Genomic DNA, 24,325 nt, shown 5'->3' on the forward strand with positions numbered 1-24,325 from the left:
CCTTTTTATAAAAAGTCATCTTTATTTAAACCCAGCGCATAACATCACAGGATGTACAGTTGGAGCATGTTTAACAGGGAATTTCGGGTGTGAAAATGCAACTTTCAATTTCGTTTCTCAAAGGGAGAAGAGGAAGTCGTGTTTAACCTTTTGAAATAATGTCAGAAAAAAATGACACCGACATATTGTGTCCTGGAAAATAGTCGTTCACATAAAGGATTTCAGAGAAGCCACAAGAACCAAGACTAATAGTTTTACTGTAATGTGTCAGCAGAGGGAACAAAACATTCATGGGGAATAATGAACTAGTTCTTAAAAACACAAGCCTTAACATAAAAAAAAAAAAAAATCTAAAATATCACAATTAGAAGTACTCAGAAGAAATATTCCAGAGACATTTCTGGAGCGGCTCTTCATGATTCTGGCAGCTCTATCTACAAACATTTGAAGAGCAGAAAGGCGGCGCTCAGCCGAACATGTCCTCTCTGTCAGCGTTGTAAATCTCCCCCTCCTGCAGCGAGGCGAAGTTTAGGAAGTGCGACGGCCGATGCACTTCGTGGTAGAACTCTTTGGGGTTGGACAGCTGCAGGTCGTACTTCATGTTGGGGTCGTGACGCACACCTGTTGACAAAAAAAAAAAAAAAAAAAAAATCCATTTCTACCAGTTCTGGGGGGAAAAAGATCCAAAATGTGTAAAAGTATAAAGCAAGGCTACCCTACCCATGAAATTGTAGTTCCAGGAGACTTGGCCGGGAACCATGAAGAAGCCCAGGAAGCGATCGGAGAGCAGCATCTGGACTCTTTCATAGTGGGACGGCAGGTAGCCTTTAGGGTTGTTGCCTTTATCGGTGTTCTGGCGACCCCATTCGTAGCCGCTGGGGGTCAGCTTGTAGGCCGTGAGCGTGCATGAACCAGGCGTGAAGCTGAAACAAGTCAGAAAACTCATTACACTGGTGCCACCTCTGCCGGGATATTTGACTAGCTTTCAGACTTTTGTTGCTCCTTCCTAAGGTTTTGTACTGGGGCTGGACAATAATTCAATATCAATATATATCGACCGATGGATGGATATCGATGACCGAAGAGAAAGGATCAATAAAAAGTTCACTAAAATAACAGTTTTCCTTCATTTTTCATTCTATCCTTTCATGTAGGTTAATACTACAGTCATTACATCCTCCCAACCAATCACAACGCAAATCCAGGAACCAAGCTCCGCCCCCTTCAAAGAGTTTAGAGAACACATGTTCTTTTTATTTATTTATTTAAACTTGCAGTTGATATAAAATTGGTTGAATAAAGGGTTTGAGTTCGAATTAAGTGTGTGTGTGTTCTGTATCTAAAAAAAAGTCGCTAAGCAACAGCATAAAATGACTAGTGCTGCACTTTGAATTTGTTGATAATTATCGATATCGACCAATATGATTTCCATTTTATCTATATAGGTTTTTTCAGCTCTAGTTTGTACCCAGTAGTACTAGTAGCAGGAAATAAAACCAACCTGCATGTGATGATGATGGTCTTCTCTCCATCCCATGACGGGTTGTCAGCCATGATCTTGGCGTGGGTAGTAACGTCCTGTGGCGACAGCTGTGGGGACTCGTTGGGCTGAGTGTGGATCCAGCCGAGGGGCTCCATTTCCTGATAAAAGATTCGGTTTAAACTACTGATACACCTGTATCACTAATTAGAGAGGACCAAATGCATTCTGTGCTCTTACCTTAAGGTACTCATGACCAGGCAGCTGGTTGGGGAGGTGGACAGTCTGATGTGTGCCCCACTGAGGAACCATGACGATGCAGCGGATCTCCTTCACCTGGGGGTTGTCTGGTGGGCTGGTGCCGTACAGGTAGCCCGCAATCTGGAGCACGGCAACACAACCGACATTTAAAAAAACAAAACATTTTTGTTTGACAGCAGAGCGATCCAATCATTGGGCACCGGATTAGTCAGGGTTCCCACACCTTGGTGAAGATCAAATTCAAGGACCTTTCAGGGACTTTCCAGGACCAATTTCCTCAAATTCAAGGACCACACGTGGCGGCATTTACCTACTGTGACCGCTGAATAGGTTGTCATATTTTAATACAATGCAAATTCAATAAAAGACTAAACAGCATAGAAGTTGTTGGTTCAGAAGCAATGCAAGAAAGTGGACTTAATTTATAGCCTACATTGATATTGATCATATTCATAGCCTACATTTATATCCACAGTACATGGCTATGCCATACTACGTTACATATAAGATGTACATTAGCCTACCGTTTCATGGAATTTTATGGAAAAAAGTGCAGCATTGAGATGTTCAGAATTATATCAATTTGTTTCACTTACTTTCATCTTTGATTAAGCTAGTTTTTGACTTTGACTCTGAAAAGTCGCTAAATATAGCGACAAAGTCGCTGAGTCGGCAACACTGCGTGAATGTAACCTATTGGACGCACGTAGGCCTAAACCGTAGCCTACCAATGAATGAAGAAGAGCGAACGTACTTTTGCAAATTAAATTAAAAGTCTGCGAAATAAACATAATTTTAAAAGATAGTGTGGTAGTAAAATAATGACACATGAGTCGTCATCCATGTGAACTTTCAACCCCACAAAAAAATTCAAGGTCTTTCAAGGACAAGGTGTTCTTTTTGGCTGTTTTCAAGAACTTTCAAGGGCCTTGAATTTATTTTTTCAGATTCACAAACTTTCAAGGATTTCAAGGACCCGTGGGAACCCTGAAAAAAAAAGACATTTTTGTTTGACAGCAGAGCGATCCAATCATGGAGCAGCGGATTAGTGGAAGTCTGAGGGGGCCGTACCTGGGCGCGCAGATCGGAGATGCAGATGAACTTCTTGAGAACGTTCTTGGGCAGGATGTATGTGTAGCCCGTCTCCTTGATGTCATCAGAGGACACATAGATGTGGTTGGTTCGGAGGTGGAGGTTGGCAGCAGATATGGCCCTGGCAGAGGAAAGCAAGGAGGATTAAAGCCAACTGATGACAATAAAACAAGGCATTACAGTAAGTCAATATGGAAGAGTCCAGCTAATTCCTTCATGAGATTCAAAGTTTCCATGTACCTGACTCTCCACTCAGTCTTGGAGGAGAAGGTCTGCGTCTCGTAGTTGGAGGTGGTGGAGGTGATGATCTCGTCTCCGTGTTTGTTGACGGTGCGCGTCTGCGTGGCCGTGAGCTGCGACTGCTCCTTGGTCTGCTTTTCGATTTCGGCGATCTGCTGGCGCTGCTGAGACGGGGCTGAGATCTCCATACCCAGGATGATGTCGCGGATCTCAGACTGGGTCAGGGAGGCCACGTTCACGCTGCGCACACACACACACACACACACACAACAAGCTTTTACTACAAAATGCCAGCTCCGCTTTATCATGCGCCACAAAGCTACTCAAGCCACAGCGTGAGGAAACGAACAGATCGACTCTTACTTGTTCTTTTTGCCGTAGTCGGCCAAAATGAGATCCTTGAGCTGAACCTCCACCTTGATCCACTCCTCGTCGGTGAGCGTGGGCCAGATGTGATGGGGCTCGGTTATCGTGGTTTTGTCCGGTTTCAGGATCACCTTGGCGCGGTCGTTGTTGACGTGGAGCGCTCTAAGGATCAGGATCAGACGGGAGAAGGCCTGGAGGTGGAGGAGAGAACCACACGAGCTTTTTACACAGAGAAAGTCATAAACAACATCTGGATGATCTCCAACAGCTCATGTTGGAAAACCAGCTGGGCTCAGCCTGGCCGAGAAGTTTGTTTAAGAGTAAAGTCAACAACAAACCCTGAGAAATACGACGTCTGCAAAGAGACTGAACTCACCGTGTAAGAGGAGATGGTCTTCAGCCAATCGTCGTACAGGTTGAAGAGCACCATCTGTGGCTCTGTAGCCTTCAGGATCAGGTCTCCAAACTTCTCCACCTTCAAACAGGCCTGGAAGGGCAGCTGTAGCTCCGAGCCCTTGATCACAATGTTGGGGAAGTCGAGCAAGTGGACCTAAAACAGAGACAGCGAGACTCAGACTGTAAAAAAAAAATGAGTTTACGCACCAAAATGTGCATTTATGGAGGATAATTCTCAAAGAGACGGCTAAATTAGACGGAGGCGTTACCTCCAGAGGGTCCAGCATGCCCTTCCTGGTCACGATGATCTGCTTCGGCTGCTCCTCCACGGGGAGGGAGCGGATCAGGGCAGCAACCTCTTCAGCTGTTTTCCATTTGGCCAGCTGCAAACGTAAAAAGATAATATTAAACACATTTATTAAAAACAATACATCAGAAAAAAGTTGACTTTTTAATGCTTTAAAGTGAAGAATATAGGAGCTGTAAACCCAATTACTTCTAAGATCAGGGTTCCCACACCTTGGTGAACATCAAATTCAAGGACATTTCAAGGACTTTCCAGGACCAATTTCCTCAAACTCAAGGACCACACGTGGCGGCATTTACCTACTGTGACCGCTGAATAGGTTATCATATTTTAATACAATGCAAATTCAATAAAAGACTAAACGGCATAGAAGTTGTTGGGTCAGAAGCAATGCAAGAAAGTGGACTTAATTTATAGCCTACATTGATATTGATCATATTCATAGCCTACATTTATATCCACAGTACATGGCTCTGCCATACTACATTACATATAAGATGTACATTAGCCTACCGTTTCATGGAATTTTATGGAAAAAAGTGCAGCATTGAGATGTTCAGAATTATATCAATTTGTTTCACTTACTTTCATCTTTGATTAAGCTAGTTTTTGACTTTGACTCTGAAAAGTCGCTAAATATAGCGACAAAGTTGCTGAGTTGGCAACACTGCGTGAATGTAACCTATTGGACGCACGTAGGCCTAAACCGTAGCCTACCAACTAACAAAGAAGAGCGAACGTACTTTTGCAAATTAAAAGTCTGCGGAATCAACATAATTTTAAAAGATAGTGTGGTAGTAAAATAATGACACGAGTCGTCATCCGTGTGAACTTTCAACCTCACAAAAAAATTCAAGGACTTTCAAGGACAAGGTGTTTTTTTTTGGCTGTTTTCAAGAACTTTCAAGGGCCTTGAATTATTTTTTCAGATTCACAAACTTTCAAGGATTTCAAGGACCCGTGGGAACCCTGTAAGATGTTTCTGATAAATGGAAAAACTATATTTTAGAATTAAATTTAAGTGAAAAGACCAAATTGATTCATCTTCACCTGTCCCAGACGTTTCTGTCCAGCCCACACAGACGTGTGGATGATCTTGAGGAAGAGCTGACCTGTCCTGGGGTTGAAGATGAAAATGGCTCCGTTGATGGGCTTTGTGGTCAAGTTTCCTTCAAAAGTCTGCGCGCACAAATCAGACCATTATTGTCACAGAATTCAAAGTATTTTTTTTCTTTTTGCTAATTCAGGTGACAGCATCATCATTCATCTCACTACGACAGCTCTGACCTTGTGGATGGTGACTCTGTACACGTTTGTGTCGTCCACAAACCAGATGATCTGGTTGGAGAAGAGCTCGCCGTAGTTCTGGGAGGACAGGTACGGCTCGGTGGGCTCTGAGGAGTACAGCTGCAGACCCTTGCGGATGCGCTCCCGCAGCACGTACAGAGCCGGGTTGGCCTTCATGATCTTGGCCATGGCCTGCTGGATCAGAGGCTTGCTCCCAGGGAACCAGTTACCATAGGCACTAAACGCAAGAAGACAAAAGGAAAGGTTAAAAAAACCATCTCTTCCCCCCCAGAAACCGGTCTAAAACCCTCCGTTTAAGGGAGAAGACCGCAAACACGAGCGGAAACCGCGGTTATCTGGGCTCATTAGTGAATCAATGTAACACTAGAGATAAACCGGCGTGTGAGCCGCCACATCCTAGCCTAGAGAGTAGGGCTGAACGATTTTGGAAAATAATCTAATTGCGATTTTTTTTCTTAATATTGCGATTTAATGCAATTTTCCCCCCAGTTAAATTTATCATGTGTTTTCAAACATATACAAACAACAAATCAATCTGTTTCCTCGCCATGTGGATTAGTTGCTAAAAGACCCACAGCATCTAAACTCAGAGCAGTAATGATTGAGTTCTGCCTACAATACATTTCAACCAAAATTGCAATTTTGACTTTTCTTTGCATTAACCACAAGCAACAAAAATGGCCTCTAAATAAAGATGTTTGTAAACAAGGACTATTTTAAATATGAACTTTTAATGTTTCTATTGATCAGAATATTATTCAAGAGAACAGCTTTTAATTTAATTGGACATCAATCCTTGTTGAAGATAAAGTGCAAAGTCCAACCAACAAACAAGTCTATGTATTAAACTGATTAACCAGAACTTAATGCTATGTATGATTATATAAACTGTAACACAAGTAATAAAATTAGATTATCTCACTGCTGTGACCTGTCTTCCCTTCCATGTAGAGGCAAACCCACTTCAAACATTTTACCAACACCTAATGGACGCGTCTAATCCCCTAATTGTCACATAGCCAAAAATTGCTAAATCTCTGCCATTTGGAAATTGCGTTTTTTAAAAATCACGATTATATTGAAAATGCGATTAATAGTTCAGCCCTACTAAAGAGAACAACGACGTTAAGAGGGAGCCACAGGGTACGGGTGGATTTTCAAGCAAAGGTTCATTGATAATAGAGAAATGAGCGGACACCTGTGCAGGTTGTAGGCCAGGTCGATGGCGATGAGCACTCCGGTGGGGGAGGGGTAGATGCTCATGTTGTCGGTGGTGTAGTCCAGGAACTTGGCTCTGGCGTAGCGCTCGATGTCGTGAGAGTCGTAGTCGCCCCATCGAAGCTGAATGTCGATCCAGTATTTCTGCGTGGTGGTGCTGTCCATCACGTCCCTGCAGAAGGTCAGAGGTCAGAGTTACCTGCATGCACGTCAGCGTTTTAATGCACATTTACACACGTTTCCCCCCCCCCCGAGACCTACTTTGAGTCGGCGAGGAGAGACGGCCGGGACACGTTCCACTTGTACGAGGCGAACAGGAGGATGTCCGCGCAGGAGGAGTTCATCTTGTAGGACTTCCTGGGGTGGATGGTCTCCTTCTGCACGGTTTCGATCTCCAGGGCGTCGAGCTCCTGGTCAAACACCTGAGATCCAAACAGCGAAGCCTGTTAAACCTTCTGGAGCGGCGAGTCTCAACCGCCGGATAACATCTTTAGGTGATGAGAACCCACCTGACAGAGATCCATGACGATGCTCTCATGAATCTTCTGCCACAAGTGAGCCCTGAAGATCTGGATGAGGGAGATCTTCAGCGTGGGGATCTTGCCGTGCATGAAGATCCCCGTCAAGTCGAGCTGCACTTGGAAACCCACGTAGACCTGGAGACAAGACAGGAGGAGAGACAACTTAGAGCGGACCATGGCAGCTAGTGGACCGCAGCCTTCAGAGACGGATCTTTGTACTAACGTTGGCTCTGTTGATGGTGGGTGACCACCACAGAGTGAAGCGACGGTTGGGGATCTGGTTCAGACCAGATCTCTGGGCGTTCGTCAGCTTCTTCCACTTCATCGACTCCTCAAAGCCGCTGGCCTTCTCCCTAAAGCAAAGAACAACTTCACGTGAATAAACTGTTTCCAGGTGTAACGGTTTAGTGCAGGGGTGTCAAACTCGTTTTGGTTGAGGGGCCGCATTCAGCTTAATCTGATCTCAAGAGGGCCACACGAGTAAACTCATTGCAAGATTAAATAGAACTAATAAATGTGGACTTGTTGTTGATTTTAATATTTAAATGAATTTCACTTTTACACAATATATTATGAATAACCTCAGCGTTTTTAAGAAAAGTATGTGCAATTTCAACAATACTTTTACTCAGTTAAACATTTACTTAAGTGCATTATGCATAAGAACTGATCACAGTGATTATACAATGTTAAACATTTATTCACATTTTTTAGAACTTAAAAACACTGTTCTACATGACAAAATACACCAAACAGATAAAAATTAAGAAATTATTTAAATTTTTCCACACCTGAAGCTTAATCTGCTAATTAAAACACAGCGCCCCTCGTGGACAATATAGGAACTGCAGATTTTCAATTAAACGAAGTACATGTTGTTTTCAATAATTGTTTTATCATTCTCTTCCTTTTATCTCCTCTTTCTTTCACCTTTTCTTTTTTTCTTCTTGTTATTCCTTTTCTTTCCTACTTTCCCATTGTAGTGTCCATATCATATGAGATATTCCCCGCATGAATCATAATAAAACTATTCACATTCATAAATCAAGCGGAGCACTATGGCAAAAGCCGTACTGCTCCACTTGTGAAAGTCAAATCTGTTGAGCTCTTTTTGGTATTAAGACAATTCTTATTGCCACATTGCCAGACAGGACACTGGGGGCAATATTTTTTTTAAATAATGATAATGCATTTAGCCACAGGGCCGGACTAAATTGTTCGGCGGGCCTGATCCGGCCCGCGGGGCGTATGTTTGACACCCCTGGTTTAGTGAAAGGATGAACATGAACTCAGAAACTGTAGAGAAATTGAGCCTTAACATGAGCATGCATACCAGAAGAGACCCTCCCAGGTGGGGAAGTAGGTGCCCTTGAAGAGGGTGTGCTCCAGGATGCCCTCCACTCCGCCCAGAGCCTGGATCATGTCTGTGCGGTAGTTGTTCAGGTTCCACAGCTTGCCGTCGTGCCTCTGGTGGGTCCACCAGAAGGGGTTCTGCTTAAGCACCTGAACTCAGGAGAGAGGAAGCAAATTTGTTTCACGCTCAAAGCAGGACAATATTCAGAATGATACTGCTCTTGAGCCACAAAACACGATAAAGGAGACTCCGGTAAGCAAAACGCCTCAGGTTTCGCCTAATTAGGATATTGTACCTGATACTGTTTGAAGTCCGTCCTGACTCTCCAGCCTTTGTCGTAGGCCAGCGTGTGGCGGTCCTTCTGGAAAAGCGTGTTGATGCGAGGGATTCCTCTGTCCCAGGAGTCCTCCAAATCCTCCAGAGTGAGACGCCTGAAACAGCAAAGTAAATATCGCAGCATGATTTCAGCTAAATTCATATTCAATCCCCTGAAAAAGTATTCACACCTCAAACTTTTTATCATTTCGTCTATTTAAAAACCACAAAAACTAATGTATCCATTGGGATTTTATGGCATAGGCCAACATATAGTGCATAACTATATGCAGACGACTCTCCCTGTAGCTCTATGCTTCTCCAGGAGTGAATGCTGCTTGTCGGGACTTTGATGCAATCAACTGGTTTCCTTATATAGGACATTTTTGACCAATCTGTATAATCTGACCCAATCTGTATAATATGATTGAACTTGATTTTGTAAAGTGCCTTGAGATGACATGTTTCATGATTTGGCGCTATATAAAATTGAATTGAATTGAATAACTAAAGCAAATGGAAAATGACTGTTCTGCCTTTGTCTTTGGCCCCTTTTTCTTTTATATCCTGTAAAAAACAATCCAGTCAGAACGATGAAGGATAACAGCAGAACGGTCAGGGATAAGGTTAAGACGTGTCAAACTCTGTGCTTTCAACATATCGCTGCACACTCGTCAACAGACCATCTGGAAATGGCTCAATCTACAAACCTCCTAAAACACCTAAACTAACACGCAACAATCAGAGACGCTACGCTACAATCCCCTGCTACCTCCTCCTCTCCTGAGAAGTTGCGGAGCCACACCCGCAGAAGGAGGATTCCAACACGACACCCCACAGCTGAGCCTGGCAGATATTTGGCTGTTATGGAAGAATCCAGGACAATACTGGATGGAAATCTGTCAGATGGGCCAATCTGACTGAACTAGAGCTTGGCAACAGGCATTTGAGTTTAAAACGATTTAAGGGATTTCTATGCGTCATCAAGGCACAGTAACATCTGTGAAAAACAGGTTCAAACCAGCGGACGAGCTGATTAAGGGCGTACCTGTTCTGGGCGATGGCCTCCTGTCTCTTGAGGGCGTACTCGGCCCAGACTCTCTGAGAGTCGATGAACTCGCTCTCCCATGGCTGGATGTAGCGGTACAAGTTAGGGATGAGCTGATCTTCTTCGTGGCTCATTCCGGACCTGAAGTGGGTGATGCCCACATCCGTCTGCTTGGACCACCTGGCAACCACAAAAAACACACCCGGCTGAGTCAGTAGCTCAGGCACAGCGATCTGATAGAGGGTGAGCTCGAGTTCTGCAGCCGTCCTCACCGCAGGTCCGACTGTGGGATGAGCACGTGACCCATGGACAACATGCCGAGGCCGCCCAGCTCTTTGGGCGTGTAGAAAACCACGGGAGGGAAACGGCTCGGCATCTTGGAGTTCAGCCCGATCTTGATGCGCGTCTGGATCTTGTTCTCGCACTTCACCAGCAGGTCCAGGAGCTCCTGCGTGTTGACCACCGCCTCGCGGAAGTACGTCATCAGACCGATCAGAGCCGTGTTCCACTTGTTCACGATCTGAGCGCAGAGAGAAAACACGGAGGTGACGTTGGCCTCTCGGCGAACGCGCGTGCGCCGCGGGACGCTGAGGCGGCAAACGTCGTTTTTCAAACCTTGGTGAAAGTGGTGGATCCAGAGGCCATGAGAATCTGACGCACTCTGTTGTGGAAGCGCTGCATGGACTCGTCATCCACGCGCAGGAAACACTGCGCCGTCCGCTCTTTGGTGACCTGCGTCAGGACGCACGACAACAGACCTTCAGACTCATTTGAAACGGAGAGTCAGGAAGCTCTTTTAAAGCATCGGCCGCTTCCCTCCCACCTCGTTCTGCAGGTTCCAGACGCCATCTTTGTGGGTGAACTCCTCGTAGCTGGTGCGGCACTTGGGGAGGATGCGGCACTCGAAGCCGCACATGTTGAAGAGCAGGTTGGGGTTGTCTTTGCTGTAGACCGACACGAAGCTGTTCTCCCACTGGATGGTGGTCACGGACCTCGGCAGGCGGTTCTTGATGTCCCAGAACACCGCCCGTCCGCTGAGAGCAGAGACGACAGGCTTTAGCTCTACAGCTCGTCAAACGCGTCGGCTTTAACAAACGATGTTGGTTTACGGTTAAACTCACAGGTTGACGTCGTGCTTCATCAGCCTCATGCGGGCGTCGCGAGGCCAGCACTTCTTGTTGTTGTAGCCCACGATGTTCTCGTTGTTGGGGTCCGGGTGCTCCGTCAGGTACCGCTGAATCAGGTCTCTGGCTTCATCAGCAGAAAACCTACAGAACCAATGAAACGGCTTGTAAAAGCGTGTACGGCTAACAAAAAATGTCTCTAAGCTGTATAAAAGTCTACAAAGTCGAAACGGAAAACAAGTCACTATATATAAAGTCCAAATGGGAAGCTGAATTAAAAGTGAAACTGGCTTTCAACGTGCAAAACACAACAGTCCCCCACTAGCTCCAGAGGCCGGAGGGAATTTGGCTGGAAAAATGTGATACGCTACTTTATAACGCCTCAATTACAAAACTAATTATTCCACACTCAGCAACAACGCTGGAGGCAATGTGGACAGATGAATGCCAGTCACTCTCATATATTTTGGCAATGTACAAAAATACAAGCCTACTGGGATCAAGTAGCTCAGGCTATAGAAGAAATAATAGGCAACAAGATACCCAAGGACGCACAAATTGTTTATTTGGCTGCAGTGTTTCCCGCAGGAATTTGCTTATGCGAGGCGGACCGACTCGCCGCGCGGGGGGGGGGGGGGGGGGGGGGGGGGTGGGGGTTGGGCGACACGTTTTCCGCGGACAGACTCGCGGAAGGGGGGGGGGGGGGGGGGTTGGACGACACGTTTTCCGCGGACCGACTCGCGGAGCGGGGGTATCCATCTGTTTTTTCCATGCCATTCACGCACGCGCATAAGCGCGTGTTAACGTCACTTTTTTTTTTTTTTTTTTTTTTTTTGGAATGTTGGCGTGGCGGTAGCCAAGATAGCGCTGCGGGAAACCCTGGGCTGGCTGGAGAGTCAAGAGATACACAGGAAAGACGTCTATCTCCTCAAAATCCTGATGGTGGCAGCTAAAAAGGCGATTACCAGAAAATGGTTTAAAAGTGACCCCCCCAAACCTGACGCAGTGGATATCAACAGTAGAGGAAATCTTCACAATGGAGACAATGATCTACCACCTAAGGATCAAGTCCAAACTCCGGAAAGAACACTGGAGAAAATGGTTTGAATACACAAACCAGAAAGGACTTACCCATAAAGAGACTGGAACTATATAAGAAGACCTGCGTGACCCCCCACTAGGGCTGAACGATTTTGGAAAATAATCTAATTGCAATTTTTTTTCTTAATATTGTGATTAAATGCGATTTTTTTTCCAGTTTAATTTATCATGTGTTTTAAAATATATACAAACAACAAATCAATTTGTTTCCTCGCCATGTGGATTAGTTGCTAAAAGACCCACAGCATCTAAACTCAGAGCAGTAAATGATTGCGTTCTGCCTACGATATATTTCAATCAAAATTGCAATTTTGACTTTTCTCTGCGTTAACGACAAGCAACAAAATGGCGTCTAAAAAAAGATGTTTGTTAACAAGGACTATTTAAAACAAGAACTTTTAATGTTTCTATTAATCAGAATATTATTCAAGAGAACAGCTTTTAATTGATTTGGACATCAATCCTTGTTGAACATAAAGTGCAACCAACAAGCAAGTCTATGTATTAAACTGATTGACCAGAACTTAATGCTATGTATGATTATATAAACTCTAAAACAAGTAATAAAATTAGATTATCTCACTGCTGCAACTGTCTTCCCTTCCATGTGGAGCAAACCCACTTTAAACATTTTACCAACACCTAATGGACGTGTCTAATTCCCTAATTGTTACATAGTCAACAATTACAGACTCTGCGATTTGAAAATTGCGTTTTTTTAAAATCGCGATTATTTTGAAAATGCCATTAATTGTTCAGCCCTACCCCCCACACCTCCCTAAACAGTGACTTTATTACAAATTTGTTGTTCTTCCCTTTGTTTCCCTCTTTTTTCCCCCAGTATGTTCTATACAAACTTGAAAAATACTAAATAAAAAGTAAAAAAAATAAATAAAAAAAAGTGTGTACAGCCATGAAGTAACAACCATCCTGCCGACGTAGCCGCACCTGAAGAAGATGTGAATGCGGTCGATGTAACGACAGTACAGCCGGATGGGGTGGGCCGTCTCGGTGCTGGTGTCCTGGAAACTCAGGAAGTCGTTGGGCATCTGGGGGGGCCCCGCCATCTCGCTGGCGCGGTGCAGGCCGAGCACCAGCAGGTCCATCACCAGGCCGTAGTACTGAACGATGAAGGAGGCGAACTGGAGCCCCCTGATGATGCCGTACGAGTTGGTGTGGTTCATGTCCTGCAGGGGAAAAGGGGGGGAACGTTTTTAGCCCGTCCTCCAGTGGCTGCCTCCCAGCTACAATAGAAGAAGAGCGATTACCTTGTAGTTTATCACCACGTTGTTCTTGGCCGTCATGTAATCGGCGATGTTGTGGTCAACGATAAGACGCAGCAGCCTGTTGAGCAAGGTTAGATCGATCTTCTCGTACATCTTCTCGTAGCGAGACTCCAGCATCACGTTGCACTCTCCTTCTGACGTCTCCCACACGTCCTGCAGGTTGTTGATGCCTGAGGAAGTCGGGCGTGTTGGAAAGACGGCGTTTAAGCTTTTAAGAAACATTTAGATAAACTATTACAGAGTTCTACCGCTTTAACTTTTCAAACCCTTAAGCTCTGTCTTCTAATTCACGGCTTCTTCTAAAAGGTTCTGGTAGAAAACATTTAGTCCAGTTTTACCATCTTTATCTTTCACAAATCATAAAGCAGCACAAACTTTTTGATCCATTGTATATATGAAGATTCACTGTATATAACTGAATGCACCTTTCCTACTCTGCACCTTCTTGTATGAGCCGATGTGGCGAGTGAATTTCTCCATTGTGAGATCAATAAAGCCTATCTTATCTTATCTTAAGCTGAAGACTGCTTTGGATTCCGCTAATTGGGAAAGGACTATTTCACATCTTTTGGTAGTTGATCAAACAAATAGGTACAATAAAAAAAAAAAAAAAAACAAGTTTGAAAAACCCAGAATTTGTTTAATTTGCAATAAATGCAGATTATTACAAGTTTGTCGTCTCTCATCCGTTTATTTTTGTCTGCAACAAAAGGCAATGTTACAATGCTTCACCAGCTGTCTAAACCAAGTGGCAAAACATTGGCTCAAGTTTAGAATATGATCTGGGAGAGCCTTTAAGTAAAAAAACCCAAACACTCAGACATAAAATGTTTAGCCATGTCAGGCTGGTGTGAAAGTCACCTTGGCACCACTTGTAGACCAGAAGCGGAGGCGGTTCAGTGTCAGCGGGTTTGATCCAGGGAGGGAAGAGGCGGCGCTTGTCTGCCTCGTACCACAGGTACTGGTCCAGGTACGCATCAGTGATCTTCTCCAGGGGCTCCACATCGTACACGGGCACCAGGTGGCTGTACAAGTCCATGAACTCGATACCAACCTGCAAAAGAGGAAAATACTCAAAATGTCTGACAAAAGAACAAAACCATCACACCGGTCGGATCTTGAGACAAAGATAAAACCAAATGCATTTAAGCATCGATATCAGGACGAGGTTGATTTTAAAATAAAATATTTCCAAACCTCTTTAAAGGCTCTCTGTGTGAGCAGGTGACGTTTGATCCTGGAAAGAGCCTCGTGAGGGTTGTCATAGGCCTGCTCTATCAGGCCCAGCTCCTCCCTCTGACTCTGATTCAGACGAGACTTCACGCTGCCGGACACAAACGCAACAATTATTAAAAGTTACGGCTAAAAACGGCGTAGAATACTGCTGACGACTGTCGTCGGGTGGACTTACCTGTACGCCTCTTTGAGCCTCTCCAGAGCCAGGATCAGCAGCTTGGTGTCGTGCTTGTAGGACAGGGGGGGGAAAGGTATGGGGGAGAAGCGCCGGCTCTCCAGCCAGTGGACAGTGGTGGTGTAAATGGCCACGGCCTCTTCTGCGGTGATGTACGGTCCATCCTGGAGGCAGAAAACAACAAACCAAGATCCATCAGAGAAATATTTCAGATTTATTTGGGAAATTTTGCTTTTTTTTTTTTTTATAAGGCTGTAAAATCTAAGCTAGTATCTGAACAGTGAAGAAGCCGACAGCTACTGCAGCCAGCTGAGCAAAATCCACCATTCATTTTTATTTTCCTCCAGTTCTTACGCACAGGCAAGCTGGCCAATGCAAGTGCGCCTTTGTAGGAGGACAACAAAATAAAGACACAGTTGTTTTGATGGATACTAAAAGTTTCTACCCAACAAGTCAAACAGAAACTCATCTACCAAACGAGTGAGTACAGAGGTGATCAGTGAAAGCTTAAGACCAGGAGCTTCCTCCTGCGTTACCTTCAGGTAGTTGTGCTGCCTTTCCTGCTCGGCTTTCAGGTAGAGACGGGTCAGCCGGCCAAGGTTCTTCTTGCACACCGTTTTGTCCACGGTGGCGCCGCGACGAATTCTCTCCCTGTTGTAGTGAGCCGTGTTGGTCCACCAGTCAGCTTTGGCCTTCACGTACCGCAGGATCATGTTCTCAATGGGAGTGGGGAGGCCAGGCACCTAGTTAGTGATTGAGGAAAAAAAAGTTTTATTCATTATTATATGTAAAAAACCCACTGATGTTTATGAGCTCAAAATAACCATAAGGTTCTTACAAGCGATAACGTAAAAGGTCATATCAATCAAATACACTGAAATGTTAGCTTAAACATTCTGAGCGGTGAGGTACTTCACATTTCACACTGTTTACAAATTCAACAGGGACGACTAGAGATGGAGAGAAAAGTCTGGAGGAGATTGGAAACGACAATTTTCAGCTTGAAACCCAAAAATCTGATCTTTTTCTAATCAGTGAATGCACCATAATGATGTGTTACAGTTTAGTGCAGATGCTTTAGTAACCAAAATGGCTCTAAGGTTGTTTTCTTTCCGCCAAGTATCCGCAACGCGTTTAAAATAAAGGGCTACTAAAGAGTAAAACTTTAAGGAGATACTAGGAAGGCTTAATGAATTTAGGCAAAGCTTCTGAGCATCCAGCCTGTCATGAAACATGGTGAATCCAACTGAAACTTAAAAGTTATAATGAGAAGCTGCTTGCATTCTCCAGGGAATACACATGGAGACATGTGTTTGGTAATGCTAGTTAAGCTAATCATTAATAAAAAAAAACATTTAAAGTGTCCACTTTAATCATTCTGTCTTCACTTTAAAACTGTAAAATCCTTTTTCACAACATCTGCTCCTAACATTAACTGACTGCTATCACCAGGAATGGCAGAAAAGAAACTAGAGCGGCTCTTAAATCCTCCATTATTGCTGTAGAAGGCGAACTGGAAGAGAAGATCTCCATGAAGCACTGACCTTCCAGGGGATGTTGGCCTTCCAGCACCTCCAGGACTCACTGAGGTGCTGCAGGATGGTTCTGGCCTTGTTCTGCTTGATACCTTCAGGCATCATATCCAGGATGTCGTGCATCACTGCGGCACGCAACTCCAGGTCAAAGTGAGACTCCACGCGCTGTTTGGTCACAGTCTTGGCCACGCCCTTGGAGTGACGGCCTGTTGAGGAAATCAACAGAACGTTGGTGTCGCTTACAGATTTTCCGTCACATAAAGCATCTGAATGTGCACACAAGAGCAGTCATAGATAAATAAAAACGACAGTGTGATGCCTTACCTTCGAACTGCCTGGCCAGCAGATTCCCGAGCCACCTCTCCAAGAGAGGAGTGATTCCCCGCATGAAGAAGAGCCACACTCTCCAGCCAGGAGCCCAGAAGCCACAACCCGGCCCCTTGCCCACAGGACCCTGACCAAACATGAATGAGACAACTTCAGAACCCCAAAAGATTAGAATGGTTTAGAATATTTTTTTAAATGGACGCTGAAATCCCTTTGGGCTCAGAAAGGGTGGACCGGCGTTTACTCACCGTGTTGAACCGGTAGTAGACGAGATGCTTCAGGTCCTTGCACATGCGGATTTGTCTCATCAGCTTGTACTTGTAGCGGTACATGCCTGTCAGCTGCCCCACGTGAGCAAAGATGTACTGCAGCCCATCAGACAGCTACAAGATACAGAAACAAAAAAACAAGTATAGCTTCACCATCTAAAATGATCCAAAAGGCCAAACCCATCTATAAGCCGACATTCCAAAGTTTTAGGAAGATACAGTTTCAAAACTGCTACAGTTTATTTAAAAAAGTGTTCATGGCTTAAAGTCTGGTCGACAAGATGCCAGAAAGAGTCCAGCTTTGAGTTTTCTTTGGCTACATGCAGCTGAAGAAACCTCAAAGAAGAGAAATGGACTGCCATTCTTCATCTGCTGCACGCTGCCAGTCAGCTGGCTGAAACACAACTGCAACATTTTTCCTGCCAGGAAAGAGATTTGGAAATATATTTGGCAGAAGTCAGTGTGGAAACTGAACCAAAACCCAGATCACTCTGATAAAAGTTGCAGGCGTTACAAACCGCAGAACTAATAAACCCGCCAATATCTGCTGACGTTAAAATCGCAGCACAACGAGGACCGATCACATTCTGGGCAAAAAGCACAGCCGAGTAATGCTAATATAGATCGACAAAAGATAAACTTTGAATAGCATCATATGATCAACTATAAAACAAACAGCTAGTAGATAATCTGGCTAGCAGCCCTGCAGCTGACACAGAACAGGGAAAGATTAGATGTAGATGTGCCCACCTGAAAGGCATCGACGTTGCCCAGCCTGTACTGCACGTGGCTGTCCACCACCAGCTTGCTCAGACGCAGCACCTCTCTGCACAGATGGAAGGCGTTGCCGAATCTGGACTTCTTTCTTTCCTGCGGGTTCACAAAGCCACGGTTTACTCCAAAATATTGCAGAATTTACCTCATTTAAGAAGTTTTAAGCACCGGATCTCACTGCCCTTCAAGCGTTCAATGACAGCTAGACAACAGAGTCCTCGGGCCTGTACCTTTGTGGTGAGCGTCTTGACAGGCTTCAGGTTGAAGTTGTAGTCCAGGTGAAGGTAGTTGAGGTTCTTGCGGTGAATGAGCAGATTGAGCATGTTGTAACCCTGTCTGCACACCTGCAGGCCGACCTCCACCCAGTCCAGCTTGGTGGACTGAAAGAACTTTGTTGCCTTGAAGGAGCGGAACAGATACCTGAAAGGCAACAAAGGCAGAAACTTTACAGGAAACATTAATAAATGACAAACTGCATTCAATTAAAAGGAAAAAAGTTAAAAAGAAAAATCTAAATTATGGCAACTGATGGTCACCTCTTCTTCTGAGCCTTGGGGGGTCTGTGTTTGAGAGCATTGAGCACGTAGTACTTCAGCAGCTTCTGGTAGGACACGCGCACTTTCACCGGCTGCCCTGCGGGGCAATGCTCTCGGTACCTGAAGAACAAACCCCACTGCTTTAAAGCTTCTTCTCAAAATGGAAAATATCAGAGCTGAACCCGTCTTTTTATTTTCACAACATGACTGTCGCTAACTCACCAGTTTTTGACCAGAGGGATATCGATGGCGCGCCTGGTGCGGCCAGAGCGCAGGTTGAAGGGTCTCGGGGCCCAAAGCAGAGCGATGCCGTTGGCCGTGTTGTCCGTGTAAAGCGGCGTCTCTTTAAGCAACGGCTCCACGTACTCTGGAAGCTCAAACTCCTCGTCGTCATCGGGGAGAGGCTCCTGGCTCTGAGTGAGAACAGGAAGAGAAAACTAGCTACTCACAGATGCTGCTGTAATATCATCCATATTATTCTGTAAATAGGTTGCCGTTTTTATACTGTTTACTTAAATATTTCATCTTGTTTACCCGAGTATGCCATATCATTAATAATTGTGCAAGACTTAGGTTGGTGTTTAGTTTTACTTTTCTGAAAAGCTCATTCTCTGTTGCTTTAAAACTAACGTTAGATTAGCCTGTCATTTTTTTCATTACTAAAAAATGTGGGCAGCTCCATGCTTGCCACGGTCACGCTCAAATTTCCCCATTGTGGGACAATAAAGGAATTTCCTTATCTAAATGAAAACAATTGTAATAAGAGTTTCTGATTTAAAAAAAAGGAAATATTCAAGAGAAGGAGAAATTATAATTAGGCTGAATATCTGAATGGTGAGGGATACTCTGCAGCTGCAGACAGGTATAAGAGTAAAGTTCACCATTCATGTTGATGTTCCTCTTGTTCTTACGCACTTGCAAGCAGACCAATGCAAGAGCGCCTTTGTAAGAGGAGCTTTTAATAAACAGCAGCAAAATCAAGAAGATAAACCACAAACCTTGACTGAATGTCTGTGAGAAATGGGGTTGATCAGAGGATCAAAGTAGAATGCTGGAAGGTCCGGGTCCTCGGTCTTGATAAACACCACATTGGGTGTATGGTACCTGCAGAAAAACGGCCATTAGACCTCAGCTCCAACAAAACGTGAATTGTAACAGATTTTAAGTTCATACATACAGAAATAGAGAAAGCAATCAAATGTGGTCGTTTTTAATAAATCGTTTGGTTCTCACCAGGTGAGGTGCACATGGTGTGGCAGGTTGTTGTACAAGTAGGGGAAAGCGATCTTGTACTCGGTCCTGATGGGCTGCCGGATGATGATTTTGTTGATGTCGTTGAACTCGTTCCAGTCCTCATCCCTGCAGAACAAACAATCAGCTAAGATGAGGGGAGGGGATGTCATACTCTTCTAGACTAATTCCAAAGACTTTTTTTTTTTCCTGAATATTTCAGCACAGAAATGCTTCACCTGGTTGGGCTGCATGTTCTAGAAACCATGAAACAATACTACTTTGATCTAGATGAGTGGTAAAAGCCACTGGTTTAGAAAAGGCGTTTATTTGGAACCAGGTCCCCTTTAAAATAAAATTTGAATAATCCGACATGGATTCTCCTACAGGATATATACAGATGTCTGATAACTTCATCATAAGTTTGTTAAAGATTTTAAAACAGTTTTAAAACAAGACAGGTCTAGTCACAAGGTGTAGAAAAAAAATATTTTGGTGGCTTCTCTCACTAATGATAAACTAACGAATGAGTCTGACAAAAATTCAAGATAAGATGCGGCAATTCAAAGTTTATTGACACAAAGAAAAAAAAAAAAACCAGGGCGCAGAGTGGAAGATACTTACTGTAGGTTGATGTCTCGGACCAGGGGCTCAAACTTTGGTCCTCCTGGGATGGCCATGTTCAAGGCTTTCGAAGTGAAGAAGGCCTTCAGGTCAAACAGATAAAAGTAATTAAAGTCCACCAGATCTGTCATAAGCTGATTGGCCAGGCGATACAGCGTCGACATCATGGGGAGCGTGAACTGCCAGCGGCGGTAAGTGGTGCCGTTCACAAACCTGAAAGAGAAACAAAAAAACATTTACGATCTCAGGCCAGCTTGCAGCTGAATTTTATTATTTGCTAACTGCAGACTCACTTGGTATTATCTTTGAGGGGCTGGTGCTCATAGAACCAGTCAACAACTGAAGAATCTTCCTCAGAATCCAGCTCCATCTGAATGGCCTCCAGCGGCTCCACGTCCAGGATGTTGTCGGCGTAGTCCAGCGGCGGCTCCTCGTCATCGAACGGCGGAAAGCGCATCCTCTTGAAGTGTCGTCTGTCACGCTTCTCGCGACGCATCATGATCCACATGGTGCTGAGAATTTGTAGGAAATGACGAGAAAGTATATATAAAAAAAACTAGGAGATGAAGATAGAATCCAGCACAGACTTTTAAAGAATTAAATAAAAACGGCCCCAACATGTAAGCATGACCACATCTCTCACCCCCATTGGGCAATGTAGACGGGCTCTATGACCCAAGGGATCTCGTTGACGAAGGAAATGGCTCCGGTAATGTGGTAGAGCACGGGGACGTCTCTGATCTGCTCCCAGGGCATCGGCATGTTCTCCAGAAGCTTCAGCACTGCGTGAGGCATGTACTTCAGGGCACTGCGCAGCAAGAACAGACACGTGATGAGATCTAACAAACCTAAAGCCAAACTGGTTGATTAACTTAAGAGAGAAATTAGAAAGTAGTTCAAACTATTTTGAAATCTCAGAAGTGCTTTAAATTATTTAAAACTTTAGTAGATAAAAAAAAAAAAAAACAAGGAAACAGAAAATGTTCTTTACATCAATGCAAAAGAAAAATTCTGTTTTACCCTAGGTACACTCTTTTGTCGTGGCGAAACTTTCTGTTGGTCATGTCTCCATGGTCCCTTATGATCTTGCGGACATGCTCAGGAGGCATGTCTTCCTTCTGGGCGTCCACAAAGCCAAACTTCCTTTTCTCTGCATAGCGTTTGGCCTGCAGCTGCTGCCATTTCCTTGCTGGAAACAACATTAATTATCAAACATTTTAATACTTACTTAAATGCTCAGAAATTTAAACCAGTCTATATTTGATGTAATATTTTCATGATTTAAACCATAAGTAATACCTTTTTCCTGCAGTTTCTCCTCAGACATGTAGTCTGGAAGAGGAGCAGGAGGGGGAACAACTGGGGGCACGCCTGGTGGAACACCTGGGGGGACAACCGGGGGCACACCTGGCGGCACGCCTGGTGGCATCCCGAGAGGGACTCCCCTGTAGGGAAAGGCAGCTGCCATGGTGCCTCGCTGGTTAAAACAAAAGGTTGAGAGCAGAAATGACCACTGGTCAGGATTGGATTTCAAATTATTACAACACAAACTAAATCAGCACATACATTAAACTAAACTTTAATGAACCGATGACAGACGCACAAGGTTTTATTTTTAGAGCCCTACGAAAATCAATATTTCAAAAATAAAGAAAACTGTGTCTCTCGGATTGTCATTTATCATATTAGCCTAGTGATGCACACAAGGAAGTTTAAAAATGGCTAAATCCCAACCCCATCATCATGTCTGTCTACTGTCAGACATTTAATTGCAATATTTTTGTTGTTCCAGGATACAGTTTCTTGAATTCCCATTGCTTACACGAAGTCAAAATACTCAGAACATAGTTCATAGTTTGTTCTGGATTTCCCCCTCCCCTCCAATGCTCAAGTAAATATAGGCTTATAGTTTTGGCCCTACACACCCGATTGAACTCAATGTGGAGTTTTTTTTTCTCTCCACCAAATGATTTCTTTGTCCATGTTTCCCCATCTACCTAAACAACCTCCAGTTAATGATATTTGTGAGCACAGGCTCAAACAGCATTCCCAGGGCATGGATTCAATCACATGACATTGGTTTAGTATTCATTTTATTAAGTTCATTGTTTATTGTCACAAAGAACATCAGCTATGTGTTTTTGGTTCAGTGCAGAATGTTGTCAAATGAAGGAAATGTTGTATTCTCCAGCAAAAAAAACAAAAAAAAATGTGTCCTCTGGGCTGAACAAAGGCAGAAGATTAATACTCTCACTGTGCATCAATAATTGGAAGTTAAATTATTTCAAATAAAATGCTCTGTTCTGACAACCTTTAAAAATGTTTCCAACATCCCTCATTTTAAATAACCGAAAGGCTGAAGTATATAAACACCTCCGTTTATTTGAGTCGGTTTTAACAGGAGTGTGCCTGCTAAGTGACTGCATATTCTTCGACTAAGTCGATGCAATGTTAAAACTCAACACTTTTAAAGGCCGACGTACCCGGTTTTGAGTTAAAGACAAAGGAACTTCAAATTAGGCAACTTTACGCTTTTATTTTAAATAGTTTACACTGTTTGGCAACAACCACCTCAAGTGAAGAGCAGCAGCTTCTTGTTTGCGGACCTTGCTAGCTTAGTTAGCTCAACACGGCTTCGTCGGTTGGCGCACACACAAACCATGTCTACAACTGACGATAAAATTGCAACATCCTCAAGCGAAATGTTATAAAATCATCTCAAGTTAACGTAATCGAACTAAAACGGATTAAACACACTTTTTTTCTGAGATACAAAAATCAGTATTTAAATTACTAATTACAGGCCCAACATGGTTCAAGTTAAGCGCTAGCCAAATGCTAACGTCCGCACAGGGGGCTAACGGCTGCATGTTGAGTAACAACAAAAAAGCATATTAAATATTACATACCTCGATACCTTCGCACCAACTGCAGTTTTTATGTTAGAAACAGCCTCTGACCTCTTAATAATAGCTTCTACCACATCTCTAATGAGTCGCGTATCGTGCTTTTCTCCTTTTCTCCGCTTCAACGTTTCTCCAGCGCACGACGGTAACCGCACGATTAACGCAGCCCGTAGGAATTCACAGAGAACGCTTACGTCAAACTAAACGTGTCTGCCAACACGCGGAAGTTTCCTCTACGCCAAAAAAAAACAACGCAAACGTAGGCGAAGCGCTTCTTTCTGAACGGTTTCCGGCACACTACTGCCTCCTGCTGGCTTGGAGTAGATATAGCACGAGTTTCAAAGAGGCGTAAATCACATTTTAACCTGAGAGAGCAAACAATGCTCGTTACAAACGTACTGTTTACACGAGTCTACAACCATGTCAAACTAATTAAAAGATGTATTGTTTATTGTTAGTAAAAAAAAGATATTTCAATGCGGTACCGCGCGCGAGCTATTTTTAGAAACACAACGTCACGATGACGTCACATCACGTGGTACGCAGTAGGGCAACCTTGCATAGTCCGCCGCTGTTTCGCTGTAAAAGAGACGTGCGTTAGCCTTGGTTTTACTCGGTAAACGACTGCTTTTTCCAAATCTAAGACCATGGTTTTTAAACATTTTTGCTATGGAACGGGCAACAGCGACTCGAGGTACGCTGATCGGCCGTATATGAAGGATGTTTTCTTCAAGACTGCCAAGGAGAAATGTGTGACACCGGGGCGGTCGGCCTACACAACAGTTCAACCCGGAAAAAGTTACCAAATTCAAGTACATATGTAGCAAGCATTTTGTCGGAGGAAAGGGCACAACCGAAGAACATCCTGACCCAATTCCAGCGACATCAAGTCAAGGTAAGAGTATTTTGGTGGCCGACATGTTAATAAAGTAGCGCCTGCTACCATGACAGCATATAGGCTATCATGGTAGCAGGCGCTAACATGATAGCCTGCTACCAGGATAGTTTACTCAAAAACATTTCAAATGAGACAAACATTAAACATATACCCATTCCTGGACGGTGATTGCAAACAACAACAACAAAAAAAACGGCCGACGCTGCCATGATCACCGCGCAGGAAAAAAAAAACAAAGCTTACCGTTCGATCAACTCGGCCAGTTTTCCAGTCTTTTTAAACCCTCGAACCTCAAGCCATCGTTTGAGCTGAAGGTTGGTGTGTTCTTCGACAGTGCGACCAGTAAACCGTGCGCCTGGGACATCGTCTTGGGAAAGTTTAACGGCTGTAAAGTCGGT

General features: G+C 44.1%; 1 protein-coding gene across 2 annotated transcripts; it reads right to left on the reverse strand.

Moving 5' to 3' along the window:
* prpf8 (pre-mRNA processing factor 8) lies at positions 1-23,200 on the reverse strand. Of its 2 annotated transcripts, none has more exons than XM_012877355.3 (43): positions 23,033-23,200; positions 21,423-21,600; positions 21,144-21,312; positions 20,767-20,931; positions 20,417-20,635; positions 20,124-20,336; positions 19,503-19,628; positions 19,268-19,373; positions 18,492-18,682; positions 18,270-18,389; positions 17,964-18,153; positions 17,710-17,829; positions 16,939-17,073; positions 16,688-16,817; positions 16,373-16,569; positions 15,365-15,571; positions 14,829-14,992; positions 14,615-14,741; positions 14,279-14,471; positions 13,400-13,587; positions 13,080-13,318; positions 11,028-11,174; positions 10,730-10,940; positions 10,522-10,638; positions 10,179-10,426; positions 9,907-10,086; positions 8,839-8,974; positions 8,523-8,692; positions 7,413-7,542; positions 7,178-7,324; positions 6,930-7,090; positions 6,649-6,840; positions 5,430-5,667; positions 5,193-5,321; positions 4,105-4,218; positions 3,816-3,989; positions 3,437-3,630; positions 3,074-3,313; positions 2,813-2,954; positions 1,721-1,861; positions 1,502-1,641; positions 721-923; positions 1-621 (listed from the first exon to the last, which is right to left on the reverse strand). In XM_012877355.3, the coding sequence occupies exons 2-43, from the start codon at positions 21,589-21,591 to the stop codon at positions 467-469; spliced, it is 7,077 nt and encodes a 2,358-aa protein (XP_012732809.2). In that variant the 5' UTR covers positions 21,592-21,600; positions 23,033-23,200; the 3' UTR covers positions 1-466. The 2 variants fall into 2 exon arrangements, with proteins under 2 accessions (XP_012732809.2, XP_021179613.2); XM_021323938.2 differs by having other exon boundaries at positions 21,423-21,604.
* Between the last annotated feature and the right edge of the window lie 1,125 nt (positions 23,201-24,325).

This window comes from Fundulus heteroclitus, chromosome 18 (genome assembly GCF_011125445.2).
Source record: "Fundulus heteroclitus isolate FHET01 chromosome 18, MU-UCD_Fhet_4.1, whole genome shotgun sequence".
NCBI lineage: Eukaryota > Metazoa > Chordata > Actinopteri > Cyprinodontiformes > Fundulidae > Fundulus > Fundulus heteroclitus.

Bases quoted from the DNA above. Each gene is read 5' to 3' on its own strand.
- prpf8 (XM_012877355.3), bottom strand. From the start codon at position 21,591: ATGGCAGCTGCCTTTCCCTACAGGGGAGTCCCTCTCGGGATGCCACCA. The intron at 20,636-20,766 runs GTGAGAGATGTG...ACAAATTCTCAG, and splicing joins GTCTACATTGCCCAATGGGG to CACCATGTGGATCATGATGC. The intron at 17,830-17,963 runs GTACAGGCCCGA...GTGAACCCGCAG, and splicing joins TCAAGACGCTCACCACAAAG to GAAAGAAAGAAGTCCAGATT.